At 57.5% G+C, this 22,261-nt stretch overlaps 3 protein-coding genes and 1 pseudogene across 4 annotated transcripts; all 4 read left to right on the plus strand.

Annotated features, from left to right (window-relative positions):
• Nucleotides 1-5,164: 5,164 nt before the first annotated feature.
• On the plus strand, nucleotides 5,165-8,128 carry LBRM_33_3310 (hypothetical protein, unknown function; the record flags this gene model as incomplete). Its single annotated transcript, XM_001568047.1, has 1 exon — nucleotides 5,165-8,128. The coding sequence occupies one exon, from the start codon at nucleotides 5,165-5,167 to the stop codon at nucleotides 8,126-8,128; it is 2,964 nt and encodes a 987-aa protein (XP_001568097.1).
• An 897-nt stretch (nucleotides 8,129-9,025) lies between these two features.
• Nucleotides 9,026-13,336, plus strand: LBRM_33_3320 (ABC transporter family-like protein; the record flags this gene model as incomplete). The annotated part of the gene is made up of 1 exon (XM_001568048.1): nucleotides 9,026-13,336. The coding sequence occupies one exon, from the start codon at nucleotides 9,026-9,028 to the stop codon at nucleotides 13,334-13,336; it is 4,311 nt and encodes a 1,436-aa protein (XP_001568098.1).
• Nucleotides 13,337-14,174: 838 nt separating this feature from the next.
• TDBP1 (putative tyrosyl-DNA phosphodiesterase) lies at nucleotides 14,175-16,217 on the plus strand (the record flags this gene model as incomplete). The annotated part of the gene is made up of 1 exon (XM_001568049.1): nucleotides 14,175-16,217. The coding sequence occupies one exon, from the start codon at nucleotides 14,175-14,177 to the stop codon at nucleotides 16,215-16,217; it is 2,043 nt and encodes a 680-aa protein (XP_001568099.1).
• A 3,494-nt stretch (nucleotides 16,218-19,711) lies between these two features.
• On the plus strand, nucleotides 19,712-22,171 carry LBRM_33_3340 (annotated as a pseudogene). Its single transcript is given in 2 exon segments — nucleotides 19,712-19,960; nucleotides 19,964-22,171. Coding segments are annotated over 2 exon segments (2,457 nt in total).
• Nucleotides 22,172-22,261: the final 90 nt, after the last annotated feature.

A 22,261-nucleotide genomic window follows, 5' to 3' on the forward strand; every position in this document is an offset into this window, starting at 1 on the left:
ATGGTACGCGGGGTCCTGCAGTGGTGCCATGGTAGTCGCCAAGAGCAGTTCTTCAAGTTGACCAACAGCGGGGAAGGGGCACCCCTTTGATTCAGTTTCCGTTACGATAAGTTCTTCGTGATTGGCACATGTGCTGGTCACTGACGGCAAGGCGGTGGCGGGCGTCTCGGCCGATGCCCTGTGCGATCTCTTGTGTGCAGCACTGGAGGTTGCAATCCTAGGTCGGATGGCCATACTGGGGGGGGGGGGGGGGGGCAGCGGCAGCACACTCCGCTTGAGGGACACCGCACCAAAGACCAGCCTGTCTCAACGAGCTTCATCGACAATGGATACACCAAAGAGGCTTTACGGCCGCAAGGCACTTCGCAGTACTACGGCCCCGATTCGACGCCTTCACGCAGCTTCATTCCCTCTCGTTGTTTGACGCCAGAGAGCAGTGGCCGCAGCGTGCTTTTTCTCAAAGCAGAGGCATCTCGGAGGCGGCCACCTGCGATGTCGTGGAGCAGCCGCGCATCGGACCGCACCTCTGTCCGTCCATCGGGGACGCCATTCCAGGGGGAGGCGAACGTAGGCAGCAATATCGAGAGCCACAGCGGCTGTCTTTCGATGAGGAGTGGCTGGCGTACAAATTTGCCGATGCTCACGGTGCCGTACGCCCCGGCGCTAGGATTGGTTTCTACCGACTCGGAGAGTACTCTCTTTTATTGAGGGCTTTCAGTACCAGTCGACATCCCCCTTGAATACCGCTCCAGTCTTCCTCACTCTTCCTCGTTTCTGCCATATTTGGGCCTGCGTGTGTGTGTGTGTGTGTGCGTCAGGCATTTATTCCCCCCTCCGAAAAGGTGCGCAGCGCGCATGCTAGATGTGTTAGACAAGGCAAGATGTGTGAAGAGGTAGGTGGTCACTTATGGTGAATTTTTGTGAGATGCAATCACCATCACGACAGTCGCTACAGTGAACTTCCCCCTCCTCGCTGCCCACTCAGAGTGTTTAATGCGTTTGTCTCCTCGCCGTCTAGGTTTGCCGTTATGCCCACTGATTTGTGTGCGCGGAGGTGCTGTGTGTCGGCAAGAGACGCCTGCTGTTCTCTCTGCGTCGATTTCGTTAATATTCGGGTTGTTCCGGTGCGCTCGAATATATTCTTATGTCTCATTCACCCTCCCCAGCCCGCTGTTCTTGATTACACCCAAGAGGGAGTTTTGTGTGTAACCCTGTCATATGCGTTGATTCCACAGTGAGCCTCTCTCCTCTGCCGACACACCAGATTATATGGGGGAAGAGGGGGGAGGCGCGATCCAAGGGCGAATAAGAGAGGCGCATAAGGGCACGCACACCCATTCAGCGCATCGCCATGCGTACCGCTGACGCTCACGTAGCTGTGGAGGTGTGGTGAGAGAAGTGTCTCTTTTTGTTTCCAAACGCGTAGAGACGCACAGCCCCGTGCGTGCGTCTGTGGTGTTTCTCCGCTGAATTAGTTGTTCGTTCCATTTTGTTTACTACGCTGCCTTTTTTTTTTTCGCCTTCCACCGCTCTTTCATTTTTCTACTTGGGCAGCATTCCCCGTGGTAGTATTGCAGCGGAGTACGTACGAGGATACCACGCACAGAAGGAGTGCGGGGCGAACGAGTTTCAGCCATGGTGCGAGGGACAACGCCGCAGACGCTACCATGGTCCTGATCTCCTCAAGCCCTGCTGTGCTTCTCGTGCTGACTGACAGGCAACGCCACAGTGCGGAAAATCTTGCGCAATTCCAACCCCCCGTGGTCATCGCAGGCACATGCATGGGCGTGCGATGCTAAGCAAGAAAAAATCTTAGCTCATCCAGAAGCACGCTTCTCCATCTGCGTGCGCAGTCACGCTGGAGAGAATGCGTTTGTCAGTGCTGCTCGATGAGCCTTGCACTCTTCCTCTTCTGTTTTCGCCTGCCTTGTCTTCTCCCCTCTTCCGGCTCACCAGCGCGCATGTGCGCCATCACCCCTCCGTCCTTCTTTCCACACAACTTGCGCATTTCTCTATTACGATTCCGTGTCCCTTCTTTGGACTCCCTTTGCGTTTATTTTCGGCGCTGCCTCTCGTGCTTTGATGTGCGTCTGCCCTCAAAGGGGAGTACACCGTGCCATCACAGCGCATGCACGTCCGAGGCACTGTTGTCAGCAGCAGCAGCAGCAGTATTCGTAACGTGAACACGCACAGCACGGGATACATTTTAAAAGAACGTCGCGCTCACAGCAGGAAGTGGGATCACACATCTCTCGCTTCACGGTCGATACTCGGAACGACACGAGCGCACGCATACGCATATCAGTTGCGCGCTGTATATTTTGCTTCTCTCACCCTCTTTATTGGCTGGTGAGGGGCGCATCTATTCTCTGCCCCTGCCCCTCCCTGTTCCTCTTTTCACTGATCATCCGTGTTACCGCAGCCCGCTCACTCCCGTTCCTTCCGTGAAAAGCTTCGGTTGTGCTGTTGTTTCATCCCTTCTCTCCACTTGCTTGCTAGGAGAGAAGTCGATACACACACACAGTCATCGACTACCGCTCACAAACCCCCTACAACTAGAGGCAGAGACAATTCACATTGTGTGGTCGCGCTTGCTGTTCTCCGTCAGCTTCTCTTTTTTTTTGTTAATTTTGTGCGTTCGTCATCTGTCAAGGCGAGTTTATCTTCCGTTCTGGTGGTTAGCCCTTACATGCGTGCGACACCCTCGCTCGCCTTGTGTGTACGCTCTCATTTGTGTAACTTTTCGTTTCTGTTTTTCATTCTCTACTCCTCAGGCGTGCGACGGCGTCTGTGCAGCTTCTGTTGTGCCGCCATCTTTTCTGTTGGTGGTGATGAGAGGAGGGAGGGGGCGTAAGGCGCACACAAACACTCAAGCACGCGCTCCCTTTCATTGCCATTGCACTCGCTGCGGACACCCGTCCTTCGTCCTTCTCCTCTGTTCCCGTCGCTTTGACTAGCGCGAGTGTCGTTCGGCGCTGGCGGCGCGTCTGCTAATCTCCGCCGCAATAAAAACAAAAAGAGAAGACAGAGGCAACCGCGCTTTTACCACGCACATATTGTAGTAAAGAGAAGCGCGAACTCGGAGGAGCTGGTCGCCGTGCTGTTTCGCTCGTCGTGGTTGTCGTCATCTACGCTGCTGATACCGACAGCCTCTGCAAAAGGGCAAAAGCCGCACGTGCATGTCGGTGGAGGAAAAGAGGACGAGAAAGTTTGACTTGTGGAGGTTTTTTTTTCTCTCCTGTTGTTACCATCTCGTATGCCGTGCGCTGACGCTCTCTAGCGTTCTCATTACTATCATCATTCATCGTGTGTTTCCACCACCACCACCTCTCTGACGTGTCTGAGGCGCTCTTTTTTCGCGTTTTATCAGCACTGCTGCCCTCCGTGTGTTTTGCATTTTTGAGGGAAACGTGACGGTGAGGTGGATGTGTCGATAACGCGTGTACGCCTTTCCTGTGCTTTGTGTTTCCTTCTTTGCTCCCCTCCTCTCCCCACTTCTTTCCTCTCGCTCCCCCCTTTCCGTCTTTTGTGCGTGTGTCACCTGGTGTGTGTGCGCGCGCGAATGAGAGCTTGCGTGTTTACACAGTGTGTGTCCCTCCTCCTGACTACACGTGTAATTCCCTTCCTTTCATTTCTGAGGGGACAGTCGTAGCGTTATCGTTGAGGTGGTGATAGTAGTCCAAGGGCTTCCTACTTGTTCTCACTCTGGTTGGATCTACGCTCTGCTTTGGGAGCTCTAAGGTTCAGTCCGACGTAGCCGGAAGGGGAACAAAACCTAGAAGAGACCCCTGTGCAACTGCGGAGGCTGTGAGTACTTCTTCTTGCTCCTTTTTTACTTTGTCTCTCTCTCTCTCCATTCTACTTTGTATTCTCTTAAATCGTTGTGTGTGTGTGTGTGTGTGCACGCTAGTGGGGACTGCGTGCAGCCTTGGCCCTGACAGGGCTGCCTCTGTGCAGGATATCCGCGCCCTCACCCTGCCGTACCTTTCTGCCTTATTCCTATCTCCTCTTCTCATTTTCTCCATCTCCCTCATTGTTACGTCACGCGTCACCATCAACATACCTCCGCGCCCCCGCTCCCCCCTTCCTCCTTCCGTTGTGTGCCTTTCTGTCGGGTAGACTCGCCGGAGCGCTGTCGGTGACTTCTCTTTTGTGTTTTTTTGCGCCTTTTCCTCTCTTTTCCCCCTCTTGCTTGCCCGGTGTGTACCGCCGATTTATTCCAACGTTTCTTTGGTTCTCGCTATCATAGTTCTCTGCATCACCATCGCTCTGTCTTTCTTTTCATCAAGTTTCATCTTTTTCGCTTCAGTCATCGACGTGTACCTCAGACACACGCACACTTACAAGAAGCACAGCGCGAGGCCAAGCCGGCGCAGCCCACTTGGCACGCCTGTCTCTCAGCCGTCTCTGGAGGATTTGGGAAGAAACCCAAGTGCGGACGTGACGTTCTTTGTTTTTTTTTTTTTTTTTTTCACCCCCCCCCCTCCCCTTAGTGCGCGTGCGTGCCTGCGTATCTGTCATTTTCTTAGCTTTTCTTGCCGTGCTAATTCCTTTCTTCTTTGCGTCTTTGTGCCTTTCCAAGTGTGCCGACTTCTTTTCCCGGTGCTCTGTCTGTTGTTTTGCGTGCTGTCACCACTGCCTCATTGATGCCCACCGACTTTGCAATTCATCCAGAGCAGACCACCCTCTCCTCTCCGGTCGCCAACGGTGTGTACAGCTGTTCCCTTTTTTGTGTCTTTAGCGTGGCACCGAGGACGTTGGACTCGCTTTCGGTATCCCTCCTTCTCTCTGTTTCCGAACACCCCTAGCCTCAGTTAACACAGTCCCTTGTGCCGCTCGTTCTCTCGACTCACAGCGACCCACCCACACACGCCATCGTGAGGCAAAGCAGACATCACCCTCCCACCCCCTCCCCTAAACAGCCGCTACAAACGAAGCAGAGGAGGGGTCAGCCAGTGTTGAACTCCGAGACGAATTCTGTGTTCTCGTTTGCTTCTGGTACCGTGTGTGGGAGTGTGTGTGTGCGGTGAGGCACTTTTCTGTTTGTGGAGTTGCACTTGCGGTGCTGACTGCTCTGTTCCTTTTCTGTTGGTGTATTCTGTGTTTCCTGTCCTTCTGGTGCCCTACCCCTCGCCTCTCTTCTCGTTGATCTGTTCATCAAGTGATGTCGGCGTATTATCAGATGCACTCTTCGCCAGGGCATCGACTGAAGCATGCTGCTACGCCTATAGGAGTCACACCCAGCCACGAAGAAGATGAGGTGAGGGGCCACCGCAACACTCCAGAGTTACAGCCCGAGGAACCACCAACGAGGCCGGCTGAGAAATGTGTCGATATGCCAACCAGAGTAGATGACGCTCTCCGACTAGGGTATACTACGACCTCGCCAATCGCAAGGCACGCCGTCAAGGAAGTCCCCACCTCCACAAGGGGTGTCGTGCCGATACAGAGGTACATGGCGGTGAGCACCTCTGACAGCATCGGAAGCACCGTTGTCTTTCACCCGCCTGACCGGGCAGTCGCTAGGATGGTGTCTGAACTGCTCAGCGTCAGCGAACACAAAAGCCTCAGCAGATGTGCCTCTTCAGTTAAGATTGGCACCGACACTGTGAACATGACACTTGTGGAGGAAGACGACGACGACGACGATGCTGAGGACAGGAACACCGAGAATGACAAGGCGGACGACAACGTGGACGGTGACGTGGTGATGTTCGAACTTTACAAGCCAACGGAGATGCGCCGGCCCGAGAATGCATTCAGCGGGGGGTCACCCCTCCCTTCGGTAGTACTGAGAATGCGATTCCCAACCGGCGGAGCATCTGAGCGTCGGTGCAGCGGCTCAAATGGATCGCGCGAGCAGGCTAGTGGACGGTATCTCACGCTCTCACAAAGTTCTCGGCTTGAGGATGCCCACCGGCTGGCGTCGCGCGGAGGGGAAATATGCAAGAGCAGTAACAGCTCTATCGACAGCTTTAGCGTCGTGGGGGCTGGGACAGCGTTCCAGTGCAGCGGACAGCCGCAGCGCATGGAGTCCTCCATGAACTCGCAGCTCTTCCACAAGTCGACGCGGCTGCGCAACGCAATGAACGTGCCCCTTGTCCGCGGTGGCAGCCGCTACGACTCCGTGAGGAGCCCCTGCGAATCCACGCAGGTGTCTGCTGATGTCGCAGCACCCACAGTGATGAATTTCAGCGGCCCTCACCTTCTCTCCTCCGATCAGATGGCGCTCTTTTCACACAGCCGCGGTCACAACCGACATAAGCACGCGAATCATCTCCAACTCCGCCAGAATCGCTGCCATTGCGATGGCAGCGTGGAGGCGGACGGCACGAGGCAGCTGGACGGAATCGTGCTCGGCATGGCCTCCGTGGACCCCTTGACCGGCGACGGCGAGGCTGCCATGGCGTCGTCTCTATCGCCGACCGACGGTTTTGAACTTGTGCGGGCGCCGATTACGGGGCTGCGTGCGATGGTGCTCGGGAACGACGCAGTGGAGGAAGAGGAGGCCGCCGAGGACCCCGAGATGCGTGAACTGCAGTCCGAGCAGCTCAAGCGCTTCTGCTCAAAAGTGGTGCGGCAACACCGCGACGGTGCCGAGAGAGATGTATCAGCGCACGGCAACTTGCCACCAACGTCGACAACAAGCGTCATTTCAACGCTGCAGACACAACAGGCTCTGTGCATGGACGCCATCGCTGCCGACAGCGTCGCTCTCGGACACGAAGTGGGTGTACCCCCCTTCTTGCAGTCGCCCGCTCTACGAGATGACGGGCAAGCCGCACAGATTCTTGAGAGCGTCTTGGCGAACAAGTTGAAGAAGCGAGGGAAGAAAGTGATGTTCAACATGAACGGCATGGAACCGCACGACACCGAAGGCGGTGGCGCTGCACAGCTGCCCCATCGCAGTAACCCGCAGTCCACGTGCGTTCGGCTACATCGTGAGCCGTCGCCGTTGGCGCTGCAATGCGGAGTCGCTCGAAGGACCCCCAGCAGCGACCAAGCAGAGGTCCCCAACTCTGTGGACGAAGCTGTGCCTGTACTACTGTTGCAAGCGCCGCTGGGGCGAGGAGCACCGAGCCTGTCGGTCACAAACACACCGCGGCGTGCGGACAAAGACGATGATCACCCTCTCACCCCACTGCTCCCATCTCCGAAGTCTGCCACTTTAATGCAGCAGCAACAGCAGCCGGCGTCTGCTGAGATGTTGGCGACGATACCGCTGCACCCAGTGCCGCCGTCCGCGACCCTAGCGCAACTGAGCGTCTTCATGGCTGAGGACCCCCGGAAACGTCTTTCTTCTGTCGGTAAAATGTCAGAGATATCGAAGAGGAGCTGTATAGCCACCGTGGCACGCCTTGAGGGGACAGGCGACGCCATCGGGCTGCGGCAATCAAGTAACTTCCTTTCTTGCCACACACGGTCCTACAACTCTCATCTTGCTCCACCGAACGTACTGAGCTCGGTGGAGGTGTGCTTGCCCGTCCAATACTCATCTAAGAAGGAGAGGACACAACAGCACCCGGCCCAGAGAAGCACGGGCAGCGCCTCTCCTGTCCACCGCATCGAGCAGGGGGGTCGTGCGACCTCAGCCTTCATGTCGCCATCGCTGCACACCGCGCAGGTTGTCCCAGAGCAGGACTTGGCCTCTGCGCCTACGCAGCCAGCGTGGACCACGACACTAACGCTAACGACCGCTGCCGCTGGGCTGGCCACAGCGAAGCGGAACGAGCGGAAGGAAAAGGCCTACAAAAAAAGCCGGCGCGACGCAACGCACAAGAGCACGCTTTCTTTTCCGATAGTGAAATCACATGTTGTCGAGAAGGTCGTTCCACAGCTGCCAACGACACCCTCCATCCGCCCCCCCTGCGCGGAGTCGCCACGAGAGTGGGCCAGCGCCAAACCCTCCCTCTCCTCCTTCTCTGGCGACGAGGTGTCGTTGATGCTGCCTCCTGCTTTGGAGCGGCGCTTTTTCACCTCGCACGGGAGTGCGTCGACCGTGGTGGAGGCCGGTGCAGTAGTTGGCTCTGCCCGAGCGTCGTGTAAGCGACGAAAGAGTGACGCGATAAAGAGCCGAACCTCAATGGTTGGCGACCCTGCTGTGCCCTCTTCCAGGAAACCCCGATAGCCAGAGCAGGCACTCCCTGCTCTACTCGAGAGCTCCGTGTTGAAGCACATGCTGAAGTGACGCGATGCCCAGACGACTGCCTGAGCGGTTGATGTTTCCGTCTCTTATTATTATTCAGGAGCTGTGTGCGAGAGAGCGCGTGCGTTGATTTAACGATGTCTGAGTTCGTTCAATTTGGCAGCACGACCTCGAGCTTGCTCCTCGCAGCTCTTCTACTTTGTTTGTTCAGGTGTGCGTTTGTGTCGTCGTGGATTGTGGGTGGGATCTGCTGCGGCAGTTTGTGCACTACCAGGCTGACAGTGAGAGGCGACCGCGTGTGTGCTGTCCAGCTGTGCGGTTGATGTGTTCTTTATTCTTCCGTTTTTTTTTTTTCGTTGTGGTCTCTTCTCGTCCCCTTCTCCTCGTTCATCCTCCCGCTCCTACGAATCTTTGCTCGATTGAGGTGTGCGCGCGTTCCTGTGGGGTACGCACCGAGTCACCCTAAGGGACAGGACACCGACACAGCAACGGCGGTACGCGCGTGGAACTCTCTCCCACCCCCAAGACGCTTGTCGCCATGCGATGGGGAGGACTCCACGCGTTGTTGTCACGCCATGCAATGTGGCACACTTGCGAAGGATCTCTGGAATGAGTGCAATTTGGAGACGCTTTGCAGGAGTACAGCCCTGCTGATCCTTCCCGTGTGAAGCGCCCCCCGCATTGCTGGCCTCAAGAGCGGGTAAAATCGACACTCTGCTGCCCACTCCTATAGACACACATCAGCTGTTCCTCTCGCTGCTCGCTTACTCTCTCCCCCCTTTTTCCATTATTTGCCGACTATCGCACGCGCACACTGCATGAGCGCACAATTTCGTGCAAGCACCGAGTAGGCGCACGCCCTTTGCAGCTGCTACATGCATGTCGTGCAAATTACTGGTGTATTTGTCGCCGCTTCCTGCCCTGCAAGTGCTCATCAGTGCCATCACATGTCTCTCGTCAACATGCGCTGCCTCTCTTCGTGAATTGCTGTGGCTGTCGCAGCTACGCAAGGGAGTTCCACTGAGTGCCAGTGTTGTGGTGCTTACTCTTGTCGTTACAGGATTGCGACTGAGCAAATCCCTGTACTTTGGGAATGGCGTGTACCTGCGCCACCGGGCCATCTTCCTTGAAAAAATTCGCGCGATTGTGCTGCGGTGGGAGGCGAGTTGCGTGACGGAGGTGGCGGCCTGTTGCGCCGATGTGGACGGCCAAGCCACTGTCGTGCTCGCCCGCTACGTAGGATGGCGAGCGGCCAACAGGATTTGCGCGTGGTGGGCAGAGGAAGTGGCAGCAGATGTTTCATCATCGCAGGCACCGGTAGCATCGTCGGTATCGTTTTCTGGAATTGTACCGTCTGTGGCCTTCTCCGAAGATATGCCGCTGGAGGAAATGCTCGAGCTCGCCTACATGGCCGACGCCGTTCTGCGACTTGGCGAGGACCGACGGTGGCTAGAACGGCTAGTGACGATCCTTCAATACGTCCTACTCCGCCGCGTCTCTCTGATGGAGGAGACGCAGCTGTACCGACGCCTGCGCGCGCGGGCCCTTTTTCCATGCCACCCTGCGACACGGAGGCGCAGGGGCGGTGTCTGGGGGGATCGGGATATGCAATGCCGCACGTGGGCTGCCGCGTGGCGATTGCACCACCATCCTACCTGGTTGGCACCACACGCCGGCGGCACCCAGTTTCTCTGCCTACCACTCAGCTACTTCCCAGTGGAGGCCGTGCTGCCGTACGTGGCATGCGAGACCTGGCTCAACGACCGTCTGGTGAGAGCAATGCTGCCGCGATGGGAGCGGTTGTGCGTGCGCTTGTTGCGGCAGACGCACAACTCCACATCCTCTGTACAGGGTCTCAATAACGGTGCGCGAACGGAGAGAATGTCAAGCAAGGTGCACTACTGGTTTCTACGCTACACCGCCCCACTCCTGCGTACCAGTGTCGAGCAGCAGCGTGCCGCCGCCCGCCGCTTCTGCATGGAGGAGCTGAGCACCGCTGCCGGTTACGACAACACCACTGTGAGTAACACTCCCCGCAGTTCTCTTGCGTTCGTGTGGCGGTGTCTTATAGACTCCTGCACGTGCTCCGTATCAACACTATTAACAGGATCGACTGCAGAGGGCAGCGCCGTGCCGAGCGCGGAATCAACCAAGCTTGTGCGCCGCGTGGTGATTCTTCGTGCCGTCTCTCAGGCCGCCGTCTTCACCTTGCAGATCTGCTACCCTCGCCTCTCCGTTCGATATGTCACTGAGGTAGCAGTCGCTGGTGTCTGCGCGCAGGGAGAGCGCAGCGCTCTATCTACAGAGATCACCACCACCAACGAAGCGGTAACGTCGCCTGTAGACACGCTGCTGAGCTCTATGGCTGCTGATATGGGATGGGCACTGGTAGCCGGGGCAGCGGAGGTACTGCTGTCGCGCTTCACAGGTGTCACCGGGAACCAGTTGTCGATGCTGCTTGCCGATGCCGCTACGCGACGACTCCAACAAGAGCTGCTTTGTGTCGACGAAGCCTTCTACTGTCGGTGGCTCCGCACCGCGCCTGGTGAGGCAGGCGGTATGGGAGACACCGGTTTGACTGCGGCGCCCGGTATGCGGATGTCTCCCGTTGGCATGCGGCCAGCGCGCCCGCTCATCACAGCCGAAGACGTCCTCGCCGTGGGACGGCGTGGTGGTGAGCGTGTGATCGCCTTGCACGACGCTGTGGTGAAGCGGTCGCTTCGGTATGCTGCACTTATCGGGCGCGTAGCTGTTACACGCGAGTGGCGGCCGCTACTCGGTGCGGCTGTTGCGGCGTGGGTGGATGTACCGGCGCTGCTCTCCTTATTCTCTGTCGCGGTGGGCTATTCGACTCCCTCCGACGTCGCGCGCTTGCTCTCGCGAAGGGAGGAGAGTCTGCCAACCAGGAGCCCTGTCGGTCTGCGGCTGCTGTTGGAGCTCCTTGTGGATGAGGAGAGTGCCACAACAATACCGTCCGCCACACGGCAGAGACGCCTGCCGCGACTGCGGCACCCATACTTGGCGCTCATCGCGTGTTCGAGTGTTTGGACGTTTGAGCACCTCTTAGGGGAGGCAAAACGGAGTGTGTCGAGCCTCTACGCCCATGTGTGCCAACTCAAGGCCGTGTACGCGGCCGTTGGCGTATATCAGTATTCGGTCACATCGGTGGGAGGCGACACAAGGGCGGCAGACGCCATTGCCGCTATGCAGGAGGATGTACGCTGCGTGCTCTACTACAGCGTCTACCAGATGGAGCGCATGTGCAAGGAACGGTATGGCAGTGACGCCGGTGCAGCTTCGTCGCTGCTCCACCCGCTTCTGGACCCTGAGGAGACGGCACTGCTCCAGCATCCAAGCGCGCTTTCCTACCTCCCTGCCCACGTGGACTACTTTGATCTCTTCTCTCTGCCTTACCGCTTTGTTCTGCGGCAGCTGGGGCTGGAGATGGTCTTTGCCTACCGAACCGCAGTGGGCATGCAGCAGGAGTCGCGACAAATGGCTGAGGAATGGTGGACACAGGCGCTCTTCCACAACGCCTTCAACCCCCTCACCTCGGCGCTGCAGGAGGCTGCTCAGCTCACCGCATCTTGTGCGACTGTGCTGCTGCTTTGTTCGAAGTTCGTCGACGGGATGTGGCTGATGTCTCCACTTCCGTTGCCTGTTCTTCTCCAGGAAGCGCGGGCCATGCAAACGTACCGCGATCTCCTGCGCAGTGGCGTGGCGGTGCAGCGCCTCGAGGACGGCGTAGCCCCACTGCAGCAGCTGTGTGAGTACCTGCCCCGCACCGTCGTGTCAGAGGCATCAACCCTGCGGCACTCCCCGTTTCAGGATGCGAACTGCTCCACTGAGAATCTCTCCGCGCTTCAGCAGCGCCGCCACCATTGGCGTCAGGTGTTGATGGTGAGTAGACCAGAACTATGCTTTGACACCGACAGCCGCATCGTCGGAGGACTGCGTCTCCGTGGCGGTGTCAGCTGGCATCACGTGTACTTCGCTTACCCTCAGCTGTTTGTCGCCCCGAGAGTACCAGACCCAGGGCAGAAGAAGCCAAGCTGCAGCTGTAGCGTGCGACCCACCCTCGCCGATGCATGCTTTGCATGTCCGGCCGTTGGCATGACGGCCGTGGTTGGTCCAAGTGGTGCGGGTAAGAGCTCGCTCAATCTGCTGCTGCGGCGCCTCTACGACCCGGTTGCTGTAGTGGAGCTCACGCGCGGCGGTGGAATGGGGCGGTCGCATCCCGATGAACAGCTGGGTGTGTATGTTGATATCAACCGCATCGGTACCGCCGCTGACGCAGAGGATGTTCTTGTCGAGGTGCTGCGTCTCGCCCTCGTTGAAAGTGCATTGCCGCCGCCGTTCAACTACGAAGTGGCAGGGTTGCCGTCTCGTTTCAGTACAGCTGATAGGCATAGCGGCACGTCACAGTCCTCGCCGACGACCTCTGCTCCCCTGGTGCACTCTCGGCGCTACTGTCTCCGAGTGCAACCCGGCTATATCGCCCTTGATGGCATTCCATTAAACCTTTTCGCCGCTACGTACGTGCGTCAGTGGCTTGCCTGGCTGCCGCAGACGCCACATGTGCAACCACGCCAGAGCTTTCTGTCCAATGTGTGCGGCACGGCGATGCACGTCACGCTGCACGACGTACAAAAAGCCCTGCGCGTGTGTGATTGCGACGCCTTCATGGGGGAGAGACACCGCACTTTGCGAGACCTCGTTGGCCCCTTGAGCGGTGGTGAAGCTCAGCGGTTGGCACTGGCAAGGGTTGTGGCGGCTTTGCTGGCGCGTTCTCGTGTGGAGCTGCTACAGGGCATGCCATTGCACGACAGCGATGGCGGCACGGGAGTGGCAGCTGCTGCAGTAGGCGGATTAGTGCTTGACGAGCCGACGAATAAGCTGGATGCCATCAGTGAGCACCACCTCCTCGCCGCACTGGCAGCGTTGCAAGGGATAGACAGGGTGAATAATTCGGAGGCAGGGGCACGGTTGCCCCTTTTTATATGGATGATATCGCACCGCATGTCGTCGCTGAGGTCGGCGCAGCACATGGTGGTTGTGGAGGACGGCCGAATCACCGCGAGTGGGCCCTCTGCAGAAGTAGTGAAAACAAATTTATTCGTCAAGACGCAGCTACGGCTACAACAGCTCACGGAGGCGTCGACGTCCACGTTAATCGACACAACTGACTAGTGTGCGATGGGTGGTTGGTGTTGGTGTTTTTTTTTTTGAGGGGGGGGTGCATTGCTCTCTCTGTCTCTCCGTGTTGGTGCAATAATGGCAGCGTGATGGTGCTACGTACTCGCTGGTATGTGTCTTCGGCAGTACACTTTCAGCGCCTCGCTGCGTACTCTTTGGTTGCCTCGCCATAGGCTTTCGTGTCACTCACACCTATGTGGCGTGGTGTGCCACTTCGGGTCTGCCTTTCCTTCTCTCCTCCGGCATGGCTTCACTGCCAACTCTGTTGGTTTCACGAACCGATTCATGCGTGGATTTGTTGCTTTGGGAGTAGCGGGGGAACTTTGTTTCCCTTCTTAGCCAATCATAGCCCGAATGCAACACGAATGCTGACATGAGGGAGTGAACGACACACATGAAAAAGGTGCTAGCGTGTTCGTTGCCATGGCGGCATGCATGACTCTTTCTCGCAGCTCGTGCAGCCCTCCCCCAGCCGCCTCTGATTATTGGCACGGGAGGAGTAGAGCGGCGGGCGAGGGGAAGACCCACCCATCCAACCCCATGCACCTCCTTGGTATCTAGAGTGTCCCCTTCTCTACCTCATACCTACAGTGGCGGTAAGAGCACCTTCAGCGAGTGCCGAGCTGCACACACCCCGTTCTATTTGGTTCTCTTGTTTCACCCCCGAGCCATTACTCCTTCCCCTCTCTCTCCCTGCCTGAGGATCCCTTGGCACAGGCGGTCCCCTCCTCGTCCCTCCTTTTTTTTTCCTGGTGGAGTAGACGTCGCTGGCAACAGGCACATACAAGCTCTTGTACAGGCCCACCCTTCATCGCACCACATCCCTCGCCGTATGCTCATGAGTGGCGGTGGCTCTGCGCAGCATGCAGAAGCTAGCTTTCCATTTTGGACCAACGACGTAGACCCCTTCACATCCGTGCCACAGTGTGATGTGGCGCCATCGTGCTCCCTACTTCGCCTCCGCGACTTGTTCTGCTGCGATGTCGCCGACACTGACGAGTGTTGGCAGTACATTCTGCTCTCGAGCTACATGACTGACTTTCGATGGCTGCTGAGGACTGTGCCGGAGCTGTCCGCTGTGACAGGGAAGCTGGTGGTGCTAAGCGGCGAGAAAGGGACGGCGACGCTGCGCTGCACAACCGGCGAGCCTTTGCATTCGTATACAGCGACGTCGCCGCTGCTGGACCGGGTGAACCCTTTCGTGGCGTCATTGCGCGAACATGCGCAGACCACATCTGCTGTAGGCACCCTCCTTTCACGCGAACGCCTTGCCGTTCTCGAACCGCCGCTGCCCATCGCCTTTGGGACGCACCACTCCAAAATGGCGCTTTGCGTCAACAGCCGTGGACTGCGCGTTTCCATCTTCACTGCCAACCTCCTCGAGCAAGACTGGTGCTGGAAGTCACAAGGTATTTACGTGCAGGACTTCCCGTGGAAGACGTCCGCGAAGAGCTCAAAGCACGACTCCCTGGATGCGACCGCGGGGACAGCCACCACTGGCTACAGCAGCAGCAATTTTAGTGGTGTTTGCCCAAAGGGGATCGACTTTGCCGAGCATCTCCGTCATTACTTGATTCAGTGCGGCGTGAGTCTCGCCGCCGCTTTCACTTCACTGAAAGCAGCGGCATCATTGGCGGGCCCTCTCGGGATCTTCGAGACAGATTTCCTATCCCACATCGACTTCTCCGCTGCAGCCGTGTGGCTTGTCAGCTCCGTCCCTGGGACACACGCGCACGGCGAGGTTAGTCCCGGCTACCGTGTTGGGTTGTGCCGACTGGCGGAGGTGCTGCGGCGCTCGCCGCTGACGATGGCCACAACGCCGGCGTCCGTTGACCTGATCTGGCAGTACAGCTCCCAGGGCTCGCTCAATTCAACCTTTCTGAACACGCTGCAAGCAGCCATGTGCGGAGAGGCGGTGACAGTGATTGAATCTGGCAACGCACCGCGTGGTGTGCGCGACGTGCTGGTGGTTTACCCGACAGAAGAGGAGGTGCGAAACAGCTGGGAGGGCTGGCGAGGCGGCGGGTCGCTTCCGCTGCGCGTGCAGTGCTGCCATGAGTTTGTGAACAACCGCTTGCATCGCTGGGGCAGCCGTGCCGAAGATCACGCGGTAGAACATGGCCTTACACAGCCAGCCAAAGGTGTAGCAGCGCACGCTAGCCGTGAGGACGCCGTGGATGTAGATCAAGCGGACAGTGACCGAGACGAGGAGGCGACGGCATCACTAGTGGCCAGCTGCGCGGCCTATCGACAGTTTGCGCTGCCTCATATTAAGTCGTATGCCGCCGTCGCTCCAGACCGCACCTGTGTCCGCTGGTTTCTCCTGACGAGTGCCAATCTTTCCCAGGCGGCGTGGGGTAGCGTAAGTGGAAAAGTGAAGAAACGAGGCTTGTGCCAGCAACTTGTGCGGTCGTACGAGCTAGGCGTGCTCTACGACTCTCATTCTGCCGTTGACCCATCCGTGTGGTTCAGTGTGGTGGCCAAGTCGGGAATTCAACTGCCAACTGCGCACAATTCTCGCCCGATGTTGTACGAGGTGCCGTTCGGCATTGGCCCCCGTGGGGTCTGTCTGTACACCCCCTACAACCTCCTTTACCCGACCCCGTACGCTAGTACTGCCGCGCTGCGAGAGCAAAGGCGCGTATCTGACGAGGGTGAACAGGCGGTGGCATCAGTGGCCCTGGACTGTCGTGATGTGCCGTGGGTACTAGACATGCCCCATCGCGGTAAGGACGCCTACGGCCGCGAGGTTGAGGAGGCGTTTGAGAGTACTGTGCCGCCACCTTTATCGAAGTGGCATCCTTGTATGCATGCCATGACGACGGCATCTCTGCTCCGCGCCAGGGCTCCCTGTAAACGCACACGCGAGGCGTAGGGTTCGAGGAAACTGGCGCGCGCGTTCGTGTTTATGCTTGCGATGCATTGCTCGCTTGGCGCCGTTGAGGCTACCCATACGGACAGGAGTCGTCTTCCCCCCTACCCCCTGCGCCGTTGTCTTTCGCTTCACTACTCTGCAGCCACCCTCAGATGGAGAGTGAGAGAGGTGCTGCGGGGCATGCTAGCAGCGCAGCCACAGATGGCTAGCAAGACCGAGTGAAGAACGGTTCAGAGATGTAGATGCTGCATGAATGAATGACAGAGTGAAGTGTACGCGTCAAGCGAACTTCGCGCCATGTGATCACACAGACACATACCTTCCCCCAGAGGATCGAATTGGTTAGTTTTTGCAGTGTGTTCAGTCTTCATCCTTCCACGGTGCCGCGCGCGCGCTAATGTGTGCCCTGTTTCTTCCTGTTTTCTTTTGTATTTGCTTCGCCGCATTCGCTCCCCCATCCCACGAACTCATCGCCTTCCTCCCTTTCTCCTCTCTCTCTTTCCCTCTCTTCACCTTTGCCTCACTACGACGCGGGTGTAGTGGCGGTGACGCTGCTTCACATGATTACCTGTGTGACCGCTCTTGATGTACCCTCACACGCATTGCACGTGCATTGGTGATGTGTCCTTGCCACGAGAAGAAATAAGACAACGAGCTCTCTCCGTCACCCTCTCTCTATCCTGCTGTGTATTTGCCTGGAGCCATTGAAGAGAGTCATTTGTTTTAATGCGCTTATTAAGGCTCACAGCGACTGTATTGGCTCACAGTCGCCACCCTTTGCGCTCTCTTGTTTGTGAGGTTGTCATCAAGGCAGACACAGACGAACTCACGCCCTCTGCAAGCCTCGCACCCAGTCAGTCGAACGCATGTGTGCTCACGCATACAAGCGTGAGGTTCAAAAGAACGCAACCGCGTCCACATATGAGAGAGCAATAATCAAATATTCTGTCGACTCTCCTCCTCCGCATCTTGTGCGGACCTGTGAGACTGTCGGTGTGCGAGTGTGGCAGAAGTGGCGTTGCGGAGCTCACTTGCGCATTTTCTCTGTAAATATTTGTGACGATCTTTCCGATTTGCCTGCCCAACGTCAAACCCTTTCTGCGTTCCCCTTCCTCGTTTCTGAAAGGGCGCTTCCTCCCCCTCTTGAGCTACTCTCTCCTCACCCCAATATTCTTGGGTCATCTTACCCAATGGCGCCGCTGTCTTCTACCCCTTCCCCCCGAGTAGCACTGGTGCACAGGTGTGCGTTTCTGTGCGTCCACGTAGATCGCCTTTTCGTACTCAGCTGAAAATAAGTGCCAACAGTAGAGTTCCAAACAAGGAGCCTTTTTCCCTCTCTACCGCTTCCCAAAGACACAGACACGAGCCAATGCGCCCTCGCACTCCTACTCACAGGTGCCATCTCTCCCTTTACAAAGCGGCACCGCAGTCACCACCGTCAATGCCATCATAATTCACTTACGGTGCATCTCTTTCGCGCCTATTCCCTTCCCAGTCACTTTATCTTTGTTATTATGTCCTCAGTTCAAAATTGTGTTTCCAGTGCCTCCTCCTCTTTCTGCACTTTTGCTTCTTCCGCAGAGCCACTCGGCGTTGGTGAGCTGCGAGCTGCGTAGGTCTCAGTGGATCTGCCTGCGAGTGACTCAGCTCCCTCCCTCTCAACACATCTCTGCATCCATTCCTCTTCCCGTGCGTTTGTCGGCGCACTCAGCTGCGCTTTTTACCCCGGCGCTGCGTGTTTTCTTTGCCCTTTTCCTCACTTGTTTGTCCCTCTGGATAGCGGCCCACACCTCAGCATCGTAGCGCAGCGTCCAGCACCCCCCCCCTCCCCCCTCTCGCTCCGTGTGGGGAAGCCGAGCAGCCCCACCTCTCTCTTCCCGTCCTCCATCCCTGCCAATGGCGAGCCACTTCTGGTGCTGACAGGGTCGAGCGCCTACGACGTAGGGAGAACAGAGCGATGCATCGCTGCTGATGTCGGCGGTCAGATCGTGGGCGGCGTCGCGTCGGGGCAACCCGCGACAGTGAGCACGCGTGCGCCATCCACGTGATGGACAGGGTGGCAGCGTGGCTCGAATGTAGCTCACCCACCCCGCGGCGTCTACTGGAGTGGGACGCCTGGGCCACCCCAAGGGGGATGCGCCACGTGACGGCCGGCATAACGCGAGCGGTTGTGAGTCGGCCTGCGCGGCAGGATGTGTGACGAGATGGGGCAGAGGCCGTACCCCGATGACTGACTCGGCGCATTGCCGCGACGCGTCTCTGCCACTGCTTCGCACCACGCGAGTGGGCCTGTGACAGGGCCGGAGGTGGGGCAGGCCCGAATCGGTGTTTGGTCGCAGAATGGATACGCTGAAAGCAATTATTCCGGTCGTTTCTCGTGTCGTGTGCGTACCGGAGTTCACTTTCACCTCTCTCTCGGCGGCTCTGGCCGTGTTAACTCTTTTCCAGTATGTCACTGAGCTCTCCCTTCTTGTGTCTCGCTACTCCTCACCTGTTGCGCATCTGTCCTCATCTTCTTGTCTTTATTTTGGTGCTTCTCACTCTCTTCTTCCACTATACGCGCGTTTGATTATATGGGCCTTTATTTGTCGCCACCACTTCCTTAGGTGCACCGAGGCCTGCGCAAGAACAACCACAAGGCGAGCCACTGACGAGACCGTCGTGCCACTGCCACCTCCTTTCACGATGATACCCCACCAGCGTCCTCGATATTTTCACCTGTTACTGTGTGTCTGCGCACGCAGTGAGGAACGTGCCTATGCCGCTGTCGTCTGAGTCCGCCATGATGCGGCAGAAGATCGTCTTCACAGGAAATGAGTAGTCTGACATCGTGCTGGGGCAGAGGGACACCATTCGCAGCGGCATTCCAGAGAGACACCGCCGAGGCTATCGGCATCTCCTTTGACGACGTCTTTGACATCTCCCTTCTCGAGCACCCCTTCACTGCGCGCTGCTCGGTGTGCCACGCCGTAAGTCTCTCCAACACGGATGTCAAGCGCGTCCTCACTACCAGCCCTTATGCTAGAGTGTGGAGGCTCTACTTTGATTATAAACGAAAGGGGCAGGAGTCTGCCGGCGCACTCTCGGTTGATGCTGCTGAAACAGGATTGTCGAAACCAACGAACCCCAAGATAGACAGCAGAGACGTTGGTGCCGCATTCGCATTAAAGAGTCCGTACTCGGTGGACCTATGCAGCAACCACTGGGCGCCTGTGCTGACGGAACACACACAGGTGAGATTGAACAAGCCGCTCAGTGGGACATCACCAGCGCCCTGAAAGAGCGGTTTTGGCGTCGGAGACGCGGGCACAGCCTGCGGCCCCCGCACACCTGACGTGACGATAGAGTCCGTGAAGAATGGGGCGGTCCTCCCATACAGAATTCAACACGAGTACTCGTTTGAGCAGCGGCGGCGGAACGCGTTGCTCGTCCGGTACACGTATCCACGTGTGTGGTCAAAGTACAGGCAGTTCAAGATCGAATCCGTCTTCGAGATGCGCCACCAGGTCATCCTGGACGGTGATGAGTGGGAGAGGGTCTTGACGGCTGCCCTAGAGAAGGCCATGGAGGCATTCCGCGAGGATGTGGCCGAGATGCTACACCTCTCTGTGGACGCCGTGAAGCCACCGATGAACACCGGCGCGTTTCAGGTGGAGCTCATTGTCAAGCACGCGGCAAACGTGTCTGTGGCTACCATCAAGGCAGAACTGGCGGAGTGCAAATTCGAGCGCACCTGGCTCGTGTAGGAGACAGTCACCGGAGGCAGCTCCTCTAGAACAGCCCCGCAGTAGTCGCAGAGCGCTCTGACTGATGTGCGTCGGAACGGGAATGCCGCACAGGGCCATGAGAGCGACGATGCCGAGCGCGCAGTGACCACTCGTCACCGCCTGCGTTTTCCTGGTGACGCCTGGGCAACTGTGATGAAGGTGCACGGTGAAGATGCCGTGACGAGTGCACTCGTGCGGGACGTCCTTGACAATGCCAATCAGTGTCAAGGATGGCGATGTCCGTGTGCAGCGCTTGGAGAAAGCAAGCCATTTGGCTGAGTTGGTCACCACCCACTCCGCTTCCCTCTCGCGGAAGGAGATTGTCAACGCTATGGGGTCGTTTGCTTTTCCGGAAATATGGGAGCTGTTCTTCCAGCAAGATGGAAAGTCTCTCGCCCCTCCACAGGCGCACCCTTCCGAGAACCCACGTGAAGGCTTTGCAATAATGATGACGACTATGCAAAACTGCTTCCACGGGCACAACTGTGGCGCTGTTCTTACAGGAGACGAGGAAAAACTGCGCAGCTGCATCCAGGAGGACGTCGTCACAAGGTTCAAGGTACCACCGAGCGCGATGCAGAACGTTAAGCTCAGCATGGGCAGTCTGCTGGTGGTCTTCGACCTGCAGCACAGCTTTGCAGCAGAGTAGAAGACACTCGAGAAGGCACTTTCCAAGTGTCCCTTCAGAAAAACGTGGTTCCTGTACGAGCAGTACAATTCTACCCCCGAGGACGCGTCACTCATCGCCACCATCTCCACTTTCCCGGCTCCGCCTGGCCGCCCGTGCTGGCGGCATAATGGATCGTTCTGCACAGCGCCCTTGTCGCCGATGTAGCGGAGCAGCTCTCTGTTCAGGAGTCGCACGTGGCGGACGTGTTCTTCACCAGTGCTCTCAAGGTGATGTTCACTGTTTTTCACGCCCCGACACTCACGCGACACGCGGTCGATGTGCTGCTCAGTGAGGGCCACTTCACTCGCATGTAGGAGCTGTACATGGAGATGGAGTCACCGAGTTCAACACAGAAATGTGCTGTTTCGCTTTCCGCTGCTGCCGAGACCGCGAGCCTCATGCATATTTCTCGCAGAGCTAGTCTATTTATGGACTCGTGCGCCGCCGATGCAGTGACAGGCCACCGTCAGGTGTGCCTTGAGAGAGCGGAGTGGGGTGCGGTCACTAGCGAGAGCAAGGAGCAGCTGCGGAAGGCTTTCGTGGCTGACGTTGAGGCTGCAGTCGGCGTATCGGGAGATGCCGTGCAGTCGGTAACGTTCCACCTGGGTACCCTGGCCATCGACTACGCGGTGGTCCATGCGCCGACTCTTGACCGCAAAGAGATGGACAGCCAGCTCAAGGTCTTCAAGTATTCTCGTACCTGTGCCGTGTACCTCGGCTCCACGGCGAAAAAGGCGCAAGAGTCAGCTGCGCACACCACCGCGCATCATCACGTGAAGCTGGAAGGGGACGAGTAGGGCACGCTGATTGCAGAGCAGTACAGCGAATTTGAGACGGCCTTCGTGAACGACGTGGCGGCGTCGCTGGGGTTGCCAAAGGAGGTCATTACGAACGTATCATGCCGCTTGGGGGGCTTACTGATTGGCATGGGCATTCGTCACCCAAGGGAGTGGTGACGACAGGCGATGGTTCGACAACTAGCGTCCTTCCCGTACACGAAGACGTGAACCCTGTATCAGTCAGTAAAACTCCGATTAATGCACACACAGGTGGCAGAACATCGCGTCCTCATTGAAGGCGGTCATTGGCCCACTGTCCTTGAAGATCAGGCGACTGATCTAAACCGAGCTTTCAAGTAGGACGTTTGCGTAACCGTGCTGCTGCCGGTGTCAGCTGTGAGAGACCCCCTGTTCAGTCTAGGCAGTTTCGTCGCTGAATTTTCCCTTACACACGAGGAGGTAGAGCATCGCGCGTATGACAAGAGGTTTGCACAGTGTCTCTTCAGTCGAACGTGGGCCTTCTACGAACCTCCACCCGATTGGTGCAATGCTTCGCCAGCGAGCACAGTCACCACAGCACATTACGTGGAGCTTGTGGGGTACAACAAAGCAACCTTCATGCAATACACAGAAACTGCCCTGACAGAGACACTACAGCCTGATGTGCGCACCGCCTGCAAAACGCTACTTGCTAAACTCACTTGCGTTACCTTCAACAATACTCAGTTCTCCATGTGATTCAAAATCGAATACGCCAACATCACCACACCTGATCACATTCGCAGAGCGCTCAGAACAGTCCCTTATACGAACCTGCGGCGTCACTGC

Source organism: Leishmania braziliensis, chromosome 33, assembly GCF_000002845.2.
Source record: "Leishmania braziliensis MHOM/BR/75/M2904 complete genome, chromosome 33".
Taxonomy (NCBI): domain Eukaryota; phylum Euglenozoa; class Kinetoplastea; order Trypanosomatida; family Trypanosomatidae; genus Leishmania; species Leishmania braziliensis.